At 44.3% G+C, this 16676-nt stretch overlaps 1 protein-coding gene across 1 annotated transcript in view; it reads right to left on the bottom strand.

Moving 5' to 3' along the window:
• C2cd3 (C2 calcium dependent domain containing 3) overlaps positions 1-16676 on the bottom strand; it is a 92617-nt gene that overhangs the window by 15195 nt on the left and 60746 nt on the right. Inside the window, exons 26-31 of the mRNA XM_028770639.1 lie at positions 15208-15272; positions 13080-13285; positions 12353-12486; positions 7952-8113; positions 5287-5507; positions 1521-2421 (exon numbers count right to left, since the gene is read on the bottom strand). Of these exons, the coding sequence (XP_028626472.1) occupies positions 1521-2421; positions 5287-5507; positions 7952-8113; positions 12353-12486; positions 13080-13285; positions 15208-15272 (1689 nt within the window). The remainder of the gene's footprint in view (positions 1-1520; positions 2422-5286; positions 5508-7951; positions 8114-12352; positions 12487-13079; positions 13286-15207; positions 15273-16676) is intronic.

Consider the following 16676-nt stretch of genomic DNA (forward strand, 5'->3'; position numbering starts at 1 on the left):
ATGGACATGCACCAGCACAGCCATGCAGTGAGCATGCATGATACGCACACACATGGACATGCACAGTGAATATACCACATGCATACAAACACAAATTAATTATTTATACAAATGTTTCCACTCATCCAATTCTATCTTACGGAAATAATACTTCAGTTTAACCTGCACTGATGGTTTCTATTCTGCAATGGTAGATGAGGGTGAACGGGGAAAAGACAGTGATCGGAGGAGCGTGTGAGTCTGGTGGGGCAGGGATCACTTCCTCCATCTGATCTGAGAACAGGCTCAGGAAGGCTAAGCCGGAACTCACAGAAGTAATAAGCTGTGGGGCCTGGGGGGTCAGAGTCAGGCCCGCTGACTTTAGGATTCGAAGCTCTCTTACCAGAAAGCAGCCTACTTCATTGGCCAGTGGAGGTCACTTAGGTAAATGCATTCATGAAGGCTGGAGAGATGCCTCAGTGGTTAAGAGCACTGGCTGCTCTTCTAGGACCTTAGATTCAATTTGCAGCCCACACAACTCTCCGTAAATTCCAGTTCCAGGAGATCCAGCACCCTCTCTGGCCTCCATGGGCACTGTATGGTCATGGTATACAGACATTCATGCAGGCAAAACACACATATACATAAATTGATAATGAATGAATCTTTTTTTTTTTTGTTTTTTGTTTTTTGTTTTTTTTCAAGACAGGGTTTCTCTGTGTAGCCCTGGCTGTCCTGGAACTCACTCTGTAGACCAGGCTAGCCTCGAACTCTTGAACTCAGAAATCCGCCTGCCTCTGCCTCCCAAGTGCTGGGATTAAAGGCGTGCGCCACCACCGCCCGGCCGATAATGAATGAATCTTAAAAAAAAATCACTAAGGCTGTTTCCTCACATGCAGAGTAGATGACACCTAAAAGACCTGTGACAAACTAAAATGTAAACTCTTAGCATATAATAAATGCAAATCAATGGTAATGCTCTCTCTCCATGCCCACTCTCCTTTTTGTGGTACTGGGGATAGAACCCAGGCTAGACAAGTGTTCTCCCAAGGGACCACTGCCATAGCTCCAGCCTCCCCTTTTATTTCAACTGAGGCCCTGAGCCCTGTCTTCAGGAAGGGCACCGCACATGTTTAAAGTGGAGAAGTCAGACAGTGAAGTTTATTATGAATCTAAGCCCCAAGTCTCATTCAACGTTTTATACCTGAAGAGGCAGGTGTCAATGGTAGATTCTGTTATTATTATTATTATTATTTTTTTGACAAGGTCTTGCTATGTACCCTAGACTGATCTAGAACTCACAGTTCACCTACCTCAGTCCCCCAGGTATGGGCCCCCAAGCCTGACTGCAGTGGCAGACTCATAATACTAGTCATACAAGTGAGCCTTCTGAAGGAAGGGCCTTCCCATACCCAACACCATCCAGTGCATTCCACGAGGGCCAAGGTCACACCCAACTTCTGTTAGCCTAATACCAGCATCCAAATGCCCAGGATGGATGGCCTAAGTACCCACCCACTTGTGGGAAAAGCAAAGGATACAGAAGGAGCTTCTGCTTCGTGGACACCTCTGACACAGTTGGTACCTGCTTCTGCCTCACAACAGGGGAGTCCATAGGTGGCTTCTTGTGGTCTTCCCTTTTGCTTTGGGAGGGTAGGAGTAGAGAAAACTTCTCGAAGCTCTCAGAGGAGTCACTGAACTCACTGGAGAGAGCCTCACTCTCAGCCAGGATCTCTGGCATGGGCTTCTGGTCCCGGCTTCTCTGTGATGAGAGCCATCCAACAGAATCACTGCTCTCTTGGGCTTCTGAGAATGTTAGGCTTGGGACAAGCTGAGGCTTGGTTGAGGCAAGGTCTTCAACCTTGAACTTATAGGTTCCACCCTCACAAACAACACTTTGGCTAGGGGAGCCCTGTGGAGACTGGGGGATGACTACCTTTTGAGGGCTACTTCTGACCTTCAGCTCCTCTCTGGGGAAAGGTTCTGGAGGACAGGAGAGGCCTTCCCTTTGTACTTCATTGGGCTGATGGCTAAGGACCTCACTCATGTCTGACATGAAACTGGACCAGGGGCTAGTTTTGTCTGTTACTATGGTTATTTCATTTAGGGTCCTGGGCTCAATAATGTCTTCCTCATAGTCTTCCTCACTGTAGTCTGGGCCCCCCTCTGTGTCATCACTGCTCTGCTCCCTCGTGATGGGCACTGTCTGCTCCAGCGACTCATGGAGCATCCCTCCTCCCTTTGAAGGCTCTTCAACAGGAGGAGGCAGGGAATCTGTGCTCGCCTCTATAGCTCCTGCCAATGGCTCCTCCACAGTGGTGCTTCCTTCTCGAACAGCCTCGGTGTCCTGAGCATCTGGGAGGGTGGTGACTGTTCTGCTTCTATTCCTGGCTTGGTGAGAAGTCAAAGCTGCTTGTGAATCTCTGGAGATAGTCTGCAGATCTGAATAGCAACAGATATCACTCTTACTATAAGGCAGGGCTGCAGACCACTCAGGTTCCCGCATTGGACTCTAGCTTCACAAGTATCCTTGTGATCAGACTTTAAACGAACCTCACGATAGTTAATTCACCCAGGAGTCAGTGAAACTATGTTCACAGCAGTACAATTTCTAGTACTTTATTCTAATATTAGAGGCTGAAATCTAATCTATCTGTAGTTGTGGAGACACCTGTGGAAGTGCTCATGCTCAGCTCTCTCGAAAGCAGGGTCCTGACGGGCATGCTCACGCTTCCATCTACTTCAGTAATCACCTATATTAAAACCAAAACGAGAGTCCACTCATTTACCTATTCGATGACAGTTATTAAAACTATCTATTTTATTTGGAAAATAAAGCAAGGAAATCTTATTAACACATAACAAAAGAAAAGAATAGGGCAGCAGGGCTTTGAAAGAACATGCGCTTTAGGTCCAGTTTTTATAGTTAAGTTTGTGGTCACCTGCAGACTGTCCCCTCTGAGCTTGTTTTTCTTTCATATGTGACCAATACCAGCCACTCCACAGGCCTGAGACTGAGAGAGAGATGGGTCTACCCTGCATGACGCATGTGCAGGCACTTAAGGAGAAGGCACTAGTCAACTCTATTTTGGGGTGAAATGAGGGTGATAAATTAATAAACAAGTTGGCGTAATAGTTCATGCCTTCAGTTTTAGCTATTCTGAAAGCTGAGGCAGGAGAAGCACTCTAGGAGTTTGGAACTACCCTGGGCAACATAGCAAGATCTCTTCTCAAAAAAGGAATAGCAACAACAACAAAGACATAGTAAATAACACATTTGCATCATTTGTTTAGAGAAAGTGTCAGACACTAGTGAAGGATTTGACTTCCAGGGCTAAGGGCTATTGCTTCTCACTGACAGAGGGTTAACTAATAGAAGGGCCTTGTTTAGTACAGTCATCATGTCATGTTCAGACATGAGAGGAGAGTGTACCTATGTGTGAGTGTACCTGTAAACAGAACAGGCAAGACAGACTCACTTGGCCCTGGTCTTTTGGTCTTAATTACTATCTTGGAACAATTCTCTGCTTATAAACCAGTTTACTTTTAATGCTTCTTACTCATCACATCTCCAAGAAGCCTGCCCAGATATACCAGCTAGAAAGCTCTGCTGTGTGGCCATGTTCCACGAGGAAGCACATGAGAACACACTACGATATAAAGCTTCGTTCCCCCATCAGCCTGTGAGTGTCTCTGGGCAAGCTCACCACACAGATGCAGGATGCAGGAACCTCGCCTGTGACTCCCTCATACCCATTGGTTGAGAAGCCTCTTCAGAGAAGTGTCCTGAAGCATGATGAACACAGGGCAGGCTTTTGTTACACTGGAACTGTTTCTTTACGTAATCAGTTCCCTTTGCATCCATACTGTCTGTGTGAAAATCAGTTCTTATTTTGTGATTTCCTTGCTAAGACCTCCCTTTTCTTTCTCCCTCTTTCTTCCTGAGGTACTGGGGTAGAACCTAGTGGCATGCACAGGTTTGACCACTGAGTTGCATCTGTATTTTCTTTCTAGGTAAGCATTAAATCCAGTTTGACTTCAAGGCCAGCTTGAATCCTTCTCTTCTCTTACTGCACCCCTCTAAGGGGATTCTCCTATTTGTAGCCATATATATCCTGATAAAGCCCCTCTCTCCTTTTTCCAACATAATATTTTTATTTTTTTTATTTGGGAATTTCACATCATGCACCCCAATCACGCTCACTTCCCGGTTCTCCCAGGCCCCTTACCCTCATGACACCCCAGCACCCAAAAGAAGGAGGAAAAAACCCAAAAAAACAAAAACAAAACAAAAACCAAGTTCAATTTATGTTACTTGTATACTCACTGGAGCATGGTCAAACTCCTGGTGGCAAGTCCCTTCAAGAAAACTGTGTCCTTCTTCACCCTCACCCCCACCAGAAGCCATTAACTGTGGAGAGTTACATTCCAGCATCCTTAACATAATTTTTAAGAGTTCTCTGGGATGGAAGCCTTGCTTTTGTTTCATTTTAATGGTTTCTTTCTTTAATAGGAGAAGTTTCTTTGGCTGACTAGAGAGTATAAGTTTATGATGGCAGACAACTAACCGTAGCGAGTGAATGGAGTCCAATACAGAGCAAACACAGATGTCTTTCAGGACATGCAGGGTTTTACCCTCCTGTACCTCCCAACACCAATATGGAAGCAAAGTGAGAATTGCTCTAAGGGACGTTTTGGGAAGGTAAGCTACAGAGCCATCCAGAATCTTCTACCATGCTTTTAAATGACTTTGTTCTGGATATGTGGCACATGCCTGAACCCAGCATTTGGAAGGACAATGCAGGAAGATTACTGTGACACTGAGGCCAGCCTGCACTACACAGTGAGACTCTGCCTCAAGGTCAGCTAACCAACCAACCAACCAACCAACCAACCAACCAACCAACCAACCAACCAACCGAACAAACACAATCAAAAGCCCCTCACACGCTCTGGACTCTGGGACTGGAACTTTAGGGAGGCATCATCCAATCCCAGTCAGCTGTTTTTGGTAGGGGACTGAAAGTCCAAGAAAGGAAAGCGCATGCCCAGTGTCAACAGCAAGGCGGTGCCAGAAACCAGGCATCTGGGTTTCCTGCCTCTCAGCCCAGCGCTCTTTCCATTGCCCTATATTCCTGTCCACACCATTGTCCTTTCCTTTAAAGAAGATGACAAAAAAAGAAACAAGATGTGAAAACTGTTGTCTGTCTCTGTCATGGTGGCCCATCTGAGGGTAGACATTCAGCTGGCCTTTGACCTGGCATCTAGTGACCAAAGCTGACTCACAGAAGCAGCTCTTAGCCATACCTGAGATTAAGGAGCTGACTTGCAACACCAGGTTACTGGATTTCTCCAGGATGCTCTGGCTCTCAGGGTCTTGGTAGTTGGTTCCTGGGCCCACAGGGTCCCTCTGGCTCTCCTGGCCCTGTGAGACAGCAGGAGAGCTCTGAGAGGTGAAGGGCAGGAAAGGCTTGCTGAGCTTCTGGTTGAAGTACTTTTGGATTTCATCTAGCTCACTCAGATTCTTCCTGGGGAAACAAGAGGGTGACAGAGGTCACTCACAGCCATTACATGTCTCTTCACGTGACATTTGAACAGGGCTGTGTACTGCTCCCTTGGTTAGTACTGTATAGACTCACCATTCTCTTCAACCCTTCTTTTACCCTTCACCCTCCCACTGCCAAAGCCAACTCTGTCCCCTCCGCCTGACTCGTTCTTTTGATATCTAGCAACTTTCTCAGAAGGAACCATTCTTTTTGCTATGGTGTTTATTTTTTTATTTTTTTCAAAGACAAGGTCTGGGCCTGGAAACTGTTAGTCCTCCTCAGCCGAGAGGACAAGCAAGTGTCACTCATCACAGGTGGCACACAAGCCACCCTTCTTAGCCGTCACTGTGGCAGTCCTTACTTCGCCTGACTCCTGTTACCTCTCAGCTGCTCCTGGCCCTCGTCGAGCCAGCCCCTGGACCCTCAGGGTTGGCTCCAGGACTCCATCTCAGGTTTTCTTGTATTTCTCAATCACTGCACCTGCTGATTTCAGATCTACCTCCCCCATGCACTGTAACTCAGTGATAACTTCTTACACTTACTATACCCACCTATCATAGTGCTTAGTACAAAACAAATGACTACAGAATGAGTAAGTTATCATGAATGAGTAACTTAAAAAAAAATCTCATTTTCCATTTCACCACTCTCCAATAAGGAATCACACCAGTCTTCATTTGTGTAGTTTTTGTTTTCAAAACACTACCATGGTAATTCTCAGCTAGCTACTTGAAATCAGTAATTACTACTTTTTTTTGGTGAAGACTGACTGATTGATTGACTGATTGATTGATTGTATATGAGAGTACCCTGTAGCTGTCTTCAGACACACCAGCAGAGGGCATCGGATCTCATTACAGATGGTTGTGAGCCACCAGGTAGTTGCTGGGAATTGAACTCAGGACCTCTGGAAGAGCAGCCAGTGCTCTTAACCCCTGAGCCATCTCTCCAGCCTTAGTAATTATTACTTTACAAATAAAGAATTTCAGGCTCTGAGGATTTAAGTGGTTTGCCTAGGTAAGAAGCAATATGTGGCTATTCTGACTCTGGGCTTTTCTGTGACACTAGATGGGCTCTGTCCCAACATGGTCCATTCTTGCTTACACTCCTGAAGATCATGAAACTGGAGTCAAGCTGCTCTCTGCTGTCTCGTCTTTGCATTCAACCTTTAAGGTTGCTGCTCATGGGTTTTCTTTTTCAAAGTCTATTATTTGAAATCCCTGGGCCACCTGTCTCCTAAATTCCTTCACTCTCAGCTCTAGCACACACCTCATTGTGTCAGCTTTTCACTACTTGGCATTCCATCCACTTTCTCTAGCTAGGCCATGAGTACCTGGGATCAGATACTCAAGGAAGCATGTCTGCTGCCTTGAATATACCCAGGAGGATTTCCACAGCTAGCCTGAGTCAGATCCAAATGACAGAGCTCATCCTTATTCTGTCCCTAGAGGATTCAGTCTATCAAATGGTGGAGGTGTTCAGCAAATCATTCATTCATTCACTCATTCATTCACTCATTCATTCATTCACTTATTTATTTATTTATTTATTTATTTATTTTTGGTTTTTTGAGACAGGGTTTCTCTGTGCAGTTCTGGCTGTCCTGAACTCACTCTGTAGACCAGGCTGGCCTCGAACTCAGAAATCCACCTGCCTCTGCCTCCCAAGTGCTGGGATTAAAGGCGTGCGCCACCACCCAGCCCCAGCAAACCCAGGAGTTCTTCTGCACAGGACAGCCTTCACATTTACTAGCTTCTTTCAAAGCCCACATGTGATGTTTTAACTCTCCCCATATCTCCCTTTCTGTATTACTCAGTGCTCTCTCTGCTTTTGCTTAGGAAGCGCAGCAGTCACTGCCCTGTACTGTTATTATCTGGCCGTGGCTATCCCCTGCACTGGGGCTGGCAGGGTTAGAGTTCAAACCTATTTAACTGTAAAATCAAGTCCTTTCCATTGTACCAGATTCCTCACTTGATACCCTCAATCTGATCTACAGTGTGTTTCAATTCTCACAGTGATTCTTTGCTAACTAGATCAACACACGACAGGGTAGATACGAGAATAGGGATGTGGTTGTGAAGATAAGGCCATGGACAGGATGGGGCGTTGTAAGTTGTGATGACGCTTTGTAGATGTGAGGGTGGCTATCAGTACGTTCTGGGGAACAGACTAAAGTCCCTGGATTTACAGGTCGATCAGTATCAGAGCCTTGTGAAGGAATGCAGGGCACCAACTGAGAGACTCATCCGTGAGAAAGTCTATGAGGCTCCGAGGTCCAACTCAACACTAATGCACACGGGACCCCACTCTACATAACCTTCCACAGAAGGGACAATTAACGGGAATGATACTCCATGTTGCCACTGCTCATTCACCTGGGCCACACACAACGGTTCCCCGTGCCCTTTCTCACTGCAGGTCCTCACCTGAGAGAAGTCAGGATGGAGGTGTGGGAGGATGAAGGCACTGTGCTCAGTTTCTCATCACTTGTCAAGCCTGCCTCCCCGTGCTGCAGGGACTCGTGAAAGCGGCGGATGTTCTGCACATGCTCTTCATGGCGTGCTGCCTGGCTTCTTATGGTACCATTTCTGTCATGGGGAAATCGGAAGTGAAGTCAATTCCTAACCAGGGAGAGAACTCTCAGTGTGACAACTGAGTCATTTTCTTGAAATGACACTGCAGACCTGTCCCATCACTGCAACCAGTTCTGGCTTGCTTAGCTCTTGCTGGGATCACACAGGTTTCTTAAATAAACTTGCTTTCAGTCTTACCCACTCCACTTCCTTCTATTCTCCACATTTGAGCGGGACTGACTTCTAAACAACAGCACATATGGAGCCTTCCTTAAAGATTCAACAGGGTTAATCTATTCTCCATTACCATTCCTTTCTGGCTCTGCCTTTTTTAATCTATAGAACAAACCTCGAATTCCTAAGCATGGTATTCAAGAATGTGACCACAACAACCTTTCTTTTCTCTTTTAGTAGGGTTTGCAGGTTTGCAAAAGCTGTGCCAAGTGGGCTTCGGCTTGCATTTTTCTGCTCAGTTGTCCACCTGTTCAGGTGTGCACGTATGCATGTGTGTGTGTGCATGAGTATGTCTGATTCTTTAGATCTGGAATTACAAGTGGCTGTAAGCCACCGGCTGTGGACACTCAGGAGGGACTGAGCTCAGGTCTCCGGAAGAACAGCAGTTACCCTTAATGGCTGACACATTTCTCCAGCCCCTATGTTTAAACTTTTAAGGAACTGCCAAACAGTTTCATAAAGCACTTAGACTACAATCTCTCCACATTCTTCCTTTTTAACACTTGTGATACTGTCTTTTTTCTCAGTTTCTGCAGTGAGTATGAAGCTGCGTCTCATTTGGTTTTGATTTGAATTTTTTCATCATCACTTGTATATTTTCTTTGGAGAACTGTCTATTCATCTACTTCGTTTTAAAACTGTATTATTTAATTCCTTCTACCAGTGTTGGGGGATCAAACCCAGACAGACAAGTGCTTCTAACAGAAGCACATCAGATGGGATATTTGCTTCATATTATTTCCAGAGTTCTATTTAGATTTAGTTATAAATCCCATTAGATCTATGTTTTGAAGTTATTCTTCTATGGGCTTTCTTTTTACTTTCTATTTTTAGATTTTCTTCAAAAATTATTTTTATTTTATGTGTGTGTATGAGTGTGTGAGTGTTTAAGTATGCCATGTGTGTGGTGCCTATGAGGACTTGGAGTTACAAGTTGCTGTGAGCCCTAAGATGTGGGTGCTGGCAGGTGAACTTGGGCCCCCAGGAGTCGCTCTTACCTGCGAAGCCATCTTCCCAGCCCCTTCCCTTTCCTGATGACATCACTCACAGCACTCATCTTTATTTCTGATGAACCAGTTTTTCTTTTGCTGCTTGTCCTTTTGTTGTCATATTTAGGGAATCAATAATTCACAAAAATTTACGATTATGTTTTCTTTGAAAAGTTTCTTGTTTTGCTACTATGTGAACTCCAATTTGGGGCTGTTTCATGTATGGCACTAGGAAGGGCTTGAATCCGCCCACACTGGGATGTCAAGCTGCTGCAGTTCTGTTCAGAAGCCTGTCCTTTCCTCACTGGCACACCTGCTAAACCTCAGCTGACATACTTTACCTTTGGAATATTAACTTTATTTCGCTGATCTGTATTTCTAGCCTGGGCTATGTTTTGCTTACTGTAGCTTTGTGGAATTGGGAACTTTGCTCTTTTAAAAGGTTGCTTTGTCTATTCTGTATTTCTTGAATTTCCTTATGAATTTTAGAATTGGTTTTGTTCATTTCTAAAAAGAAAGCAACAGGGATTTTGATTAGGCATTATCTAAATGAATTGAACATATATAAGAATTTTGGAAGCACCATAATCTTAAAAATGTTGAATTCATGATTCCATGAACATGGGATTAGCCTATTGTGACAGCCTTGTCGTGTCAGTTCAGCTGGCCTAAACTCATTCTGTATGTCAAGTTGTTCAAACTCACAGACTCGCCTGCCTCTGCTGGTCCAGTGCGGGGATTAAGGCATGAGCACCATGCCTGGCCGGGGCTGTCATACTTAATAGTACAAAAGAGTTCCTGAGTGGGGTGTTTAAGAACCACTGCTTTACTATGATGTAACCATCCACACACAACACTTAACATATTCAAGTTGCATAATCTGATGAGTTCTGACATATGTCCACATAAGAAGAGTCTCACAGGAGACTACTCCATGCCCCCTCGAGCTTCTTCCTTTCTGAGACTCCTTCCTCCTGCCTCCTTATGCCTCCCATCGTACTGCTAGGCCTGCACTTTCTTTCTGCCGTTATGATCAGTATGCATTTTCTAGAATTTTGTATGAATGTAATTTTTACAGTGTACTCTTTTATTCTAACTTACTTCTCAGTATAACTAGTTTGAGATTCAGTTTTTATCTTTACATTTTTTTGTGCTGCATTCTATGTCATGATCATACGATAATTTGGCCATCTGTTTACCTAATTGTTTATGGCTATCTGAGTTGTTCAGTTTTTAGTTCTAACAAGTAGACAAAAAATGTAGGAAAGGCTGTTCCAGGCATTTGCTGTGCATTATTAGGAATTAAACCTCCTATTTTAGATTGGTGTGAAAACAATCAGCTGAAATAGTGTATTAAAATGAGTTATTTCTATTTTCATTTACTTTTGCTAATAATCCTTGAGGTGATATATTGCTTTTTTGAGTAAATACGAAAGCTGAGGCTCAGAGAACCAAAGTCGGGGTCATAGAAATGGCTCAGTAGTTAGAGCACTGCTGTTCTTTCATAGGACACAGGTTCAATTCCCAGCACCCATATGGTGGCTCACAGCCATCTATAACTCTTATCCCAGGGATCCCACACTCCTCTTCTAGACTCCAAGGACCTAAGCACCATGTGACACAGATACACACACAGGCGAAACACCCACACACATAAAGTAAATAAAATCACCTGCTAGTCCAGGCTACAGCTAGCTAGGACTCAAACCTCAAACGCACTTCATGCCCTGTCCCTGGAGGAAGGCAGGCTCAGATATAACTGGAGGTGGTAAGGGAGGGACTAGAGCCCAACCTGGAATGGATGGTTGGATCAGAATAAGGACACGCCAGTACAGCCTTTCTGAAGAAACTAGGGCATGTTATGTGGATAAAAAGCAAATCACTAAATTCTTAGCTTTAAAATTACTACATACTGGGCACTCAGAAACAAAACCCAAAACCTGCAGCCATGTGTCATTGACTGGCTATGGTCAAAGCAAGGCTTGGAGCCTAGAATGCTGAACACAGGAACTGAGACATAGAGCTTCTGGAGAGAGGATTATCTTCACATAGTGACCAAGGGAACACTACAAAGCACTAAAACAGACAGTCAAGGGGCAAGCAGTGTGGAGTGTCTGTTTCTGAATAAGTGCTCACTTAATAAAGGACGCTGTAGGAGCAGCTGCCTTGAGAGAAGATTCTTCTGTTTCAGACAGAGCTTTGCTGTGTAGCCCTGGAGCTCCCTATGTAGACCAGGCTGGCCTTGAACTCAGAGATCTACCTGCCTCTGCCCCCTGTGTACTTAGATTAAAAGCGTGTGCCCTGTGAGAGACTATTATTTTGTCTCTTTGCTGAGGTGTGAGCTAGATGCGGGCACCAAGGCCTGAAAGGGAGTGAGGGAGAAAGAACAATCTTACTTTCGCCCTGCTCTTTAACAAGAGGGGGCATACTCTAGTCCAGAAACCCACATGTGCTGTTCATAGTTAGCTCAGTGAACAGAATGAGCCAATCATGTGTGTGGCTCTGGAGTTTTAAAATTTACTTTAATTTTTTTAAGGCAGGGTCTCATGTAGCCTAGGTTGCCTCTGAACTCACAGTAGAGGAGAGAATGGACTGATCTTTGATCCTCCTGCCTCCACATCCCAAGTGCTGGGATCACAGTGTGCAAAACCACAGCTGTTTTACGTGGTGCTAAGGACTGGACTCAGACCCTGTATACACACTTTACCAACTGAGCTACACCCCTGGTTTATAACAAAACCTGATATATAGCTTTTTTTCTTTGCAGGGAAGGGATGGGTGGAGACAATGTAATTTTCATAAAAGGCTAAAGGGAACTCAGGACAAGAGGAGAGTGTTAATTCTTTCAATGGCAGTCCAACACTCTAGTTCATATCTTACAAAGTTGTTTTCAGAGATCTTGAAAATTAGTGTGTCTGTGTATGAACTTTTTCCATGTCTCCGGTTTCTTCTTCTAATGAAGGAAAGAGAGATGACAAAGCAGTCTGCATGCATCCTTTCTTTGACCTCACCTCTTGCCATCAACCATTACCTTGCAGGCGAGGAGACATCATCCTCCTTTGGAGAAGTGTGAGCAAGCTGGCCTTGGCCATGTCTTGTAATGGGCCCAGGGAACGCATCGCATAAAGTCGAGGCAGGGAAGGAAAGGGGGCTGAACAACGGGATCTGGAGCAGCAATGAGAGAAGGTGCGCTGGTTACCCCGAGGCCACTCAGAACAGAGCTGTACGTAAATGCGAGGACTGTCACGAGCAATACATGCTCCTACTGAACCTCACGATCACCCATGAACGATCACCCGTGAACAATCACCCGTGAAGTAGGTACTGACAGATTTCACACGCCAAGCCCTCAGACTGCCTTCAGTTGCTTTTCTCACATTTATGCTCTTGTCCTTTCAGGTCCTAAGCTGGACGGGGTTTTCTATTTACACGTCAGGATAACTACCAGATCGGATCAGGGGACTTCTTACAAAAGGAACACTGACCTCTTGGTCACTTCCTCACACTCTCATTCATTCAGTATCTACTGACTCCATTCTGTGCCAGGCGAACATGAATGAGACCTAGTATAGCAATAGAGTTCCCCTCTCTGGACAGTCTGAAAACTTCCCTTTCTTTTACCAACTTCCCCCCATCCCCAACCCCAAGCCAGGAGGTTGCTGTTGTATGAAACGTGGGCTATAAGCTCAAAGTACCAAACAGTATGAAGGATCTTCTTATAGGAGAACCTTTAACTAGGTGTGAACAAGGAAACCTACCAGTGATCCTGGAGTCTCCATCCCGCGTCTTGCTTGTCTTTCTTCTTTTAAGTGCATCAGGCTCTCCATAGGTGAAATAGCAACTTTGATTTGCCCTTGGCATTCTCCACTGAAGTCTGTAATATTGTACCAGCCACAGATAAACTGAAAGCCGGACAGTAGTGGGGAGAGGTCCACCGAGGCAAACCCAACCACCCTCTCTTCATCTGTGTGGGAAGAGAAGAGAAGAGCTGTGTAGTGTGGCTGGGTGTGTCCTCCTCCTGTTGAGGTTAGAGTCTACACACTGTTTTACACGACGAGAGCCACTGAACAAGACTGGAAACGAGGCCAGGAGCCAGAGGCTGTTATGAAGTCATCTTCTGTGCTGTAGTTAACCCGGACCCATTTCCTTTTTTGAGACAAGTTTTCATGTATCCCAGGCTAGTGCTGAAATTGCTATGTAGTCAAGGGTGACCTTGAACTTCTGATCTTGCTACCTCTATTTCTTCAGGCTAGGATACAAGTATGTGCTGGAATATAGTTGTGTCACTATGCTATGTGCACACTGGGGACTGAACCCAGGACTTCATATGTGTTCAGCAAGCATCCTACAAACTGAGCTACATCTAAGGCCCCCCTGTTTTGGTGCATCGGAGAAGGCTGGTGTGCTTTGTATTCTTGATATAAACAATTAGAAAAAATTCTAAACCCATATACTACTTTCCATAGGCTTAGTGCGCCTCCATGATTTTTCTCAGGGGTGTGTGTGTGCGCGCACACAGGCATGCACACATGAGGCGTATTCTTGAAATTATGCAATTTTCTTATTTATAATTGTCTGTATCTCTCACATTTTCTAAGATATACATATGCATCACAGTTAATTAAGAACCAACTAAGTCAATGATAAAAGAAAGACAGCCCCCTGGAAGACAGCATGGAATACTGTTTGCTGTCCCTCTAATCCAGCGTTGCCCTCAATGATTCTCCACCTTACTTTTTGAGACAGGAGCTCTCACTGAACCTGGAGCTCACCGATTTGGCTAGACTGGCAGGGACGCCCCATTTCCTCCTCTCCAGCGCTCTGAGCGGCTTCTATGTGGGTGCTGGGGACCCAAACTCAGGCTCTCATGCTTGTACAGCATGTCCATGCTGGAGCCATGTCCCAATTATATTTATAAAGGCAGACTCTATTTTTATCTTGCGGGATTGGAGACGTTTGTTAAGCTTATATTAGCACATCGCCATTCACTACTCAGGCACAAGAACCAACAGCACATTGACCTTCTGGACTTTATTTACACCCCTGTAAACCTTAGGACAGATGCACTACTGCTATCCCTACTTTACAGACACGACAAGTCAAGTCACTGTCCCAGATCACAATGCAGCAATAAGAGGCAGAACTGATGTTTGTATCATGAGTCTGGCTTCAGGATCGATGCCCCAGCACTACTTTTGTTTATTTTCTTGACATTTTACAAGTTATATTTATTTATGTTTTGGGTGTGGGGATGCATGTGCCACTGCTTGCATGTGAAGAGAAGGCAGAGCACAACTTGTGGGAACTGGGTCTCTTCTTCCACCATGTGGGTTGTTAGGTCTTATGGCAACTTTACCCTCTGAGCCATCTCATCAGCCCTGGGTTATGCCTCTAAGAGGAGGCAATCCCAGCACTTGGGAGGTAGATGTCAGACAGTAGTGAGTTCAAGAACAGACCAGATTACAGAGAGACCTTGTCTCAAGATAATCAAAAAACCCATAGTAGCTAAGTAAAGGTAGGCTCAAGGACCATGATATCAGCACTCCCTCTTAGGGAAGCTTTTAAAACAAGGAAGGATAAGCTATCAGACTCTGGCCTCTATACTACTGGTCTTGCTTGACAAGCCAGAACCGACAGAAGACCTAACATCATATAAAGTGGAGGGAAATGACTTATGTGTCCTGTACATTATAGTTAAAAACAGATATAATTGGAAAGGCTCAAATGTAACTGGATTCCTACATTAAGCAGGTAGTATAAAAAGAAAATGTTTCCTAAGTATTTAAATTCTACAAGAGAATAATGTAGTCTTCTGTATGGTTCTCCTCTAGCAGACACTATGGCTTTGCTTAGCTGGAAAAGAAAATCACAGAATATGGCTAATACCTCCTTTATGCCACACTTTGAAGACCAGAGTTTGATGTGGGTCCAGAAGCAGCTCTTTTGATAACCTGTTAGAAAAAAACATCAGCCACTATGAGTTAGCTATAGGAACCTTCTATAGTACAGAACTTAGATCTGCAGATGAGATGCTTCATTAGACGTCCTCAAGGAGAAACCCAAAGGATATTAGAAGAAGCAAAGAAAACTTTGCAAGAAGAAATCGATGCCTTAGAATCCACAGTGGCATTCATTCAGTGGGTGTGATAAGATTTGTCACAACATAAACCCTGAAGCTGATAAAAGGTGAACATTTATAATACTTAAAAAAAAGCCCTGTAATAAACCTGAATGTAAATGAGGATTTCCTTTCATCAAATGACACGAGAAGAAAAAAAAACCCCTTACATCCAATGGAAAACAGCATTCCCCACTTTGGGGGGGGGGAGAGAGAGAGAGAGAGAGAGAGAGAGAGTGAGTTGTGTGTGTGTGTGTGTTAGACAGTCTTACTATGTACCCCTGGCTGGCCTAAAACTTGCTGAGTATACCAGGCTGACCTCAAACACATAGAGTTACACCTGCCTCTGCTTCCTGACTGTTAGGATTAAAGGGATATACCATGAGGACTGGTAACTTTATATTTTAAAAGGCAGTATTTTATATAATCACATCAACCTTCTGAACTTTGTCTGTTATTAAAATTGGTTAAGCAATCTTCAAGAAATCCTCACCTACTTTAGATTTTTACAGTGACCTATAAGATCATATCCATCTTTAAAAGAATAATCAGATGTCTGGAGATACCAGTAACTTAGTGATTCACTCGGCTAGTATGTCAGGGATGTGTCTGGATGCAGAGTTTCTCTGGTTACAAAGACCAGGTTCTTTCCTCTGCACTAAAGAAAGGTCTTTTCCTTTACTGCAATTAACTCTGCCTGGAATACCACCCATATCCCTGACTTCTTCATCTATTTATGTATACAGCTTTCTATATTTAGCCAAGGAATTTCATTTATGAATCACACTCTGACTTCCAGATTGGTCTAAATAATCTTTTTTCCCTGAGCCGTCTTACTACCAGCATCCAACTTACTTCTTTCCACCACTGCCGCACTTGAGCATAACCTTTAATGTTTGTGTTTCTTCCCAGGATGGCCACATCTTAACGGTAGACAGAACTTTACTCATCTTCATTCCCAGTGTATGCAACAGAGCAAGGCATATCTCTGTCTCTCACTAATTTTTTAAGCAATAATTAGAGCTAAAGACTTGGAAACAAGGTAAGCAAGATAGCTTAGCAAGTAAAAGCACGTGCAGGGACAAGGTTCCCTTGTCCCTGGTACCCACAAGGGAAAGACTGAACCAACTCTCACAGTATGTCCTATGACCTCCACACACTTGCCATGATGTATGTGCAAGAGTGTGCAAACACACACACACACACACACACACACACACACACACACACACACACA

Source organism: Grammomys surdaster, unplaced genomic scaffold (genome assembly GCF_004785775.1).
Source record: "Grammomys surdaster isolate TR1022 unplaced genomic scaffold, NIH_TR_1.0 203, whole genome shotgun sequence".
Taxonomy (NCBI): domain Eukaryota; kingdom Metazoa; phylum Chordata; class Mammalia; order Rodentia; family Muridae; genus Grammomys; species Grammomys surdaster.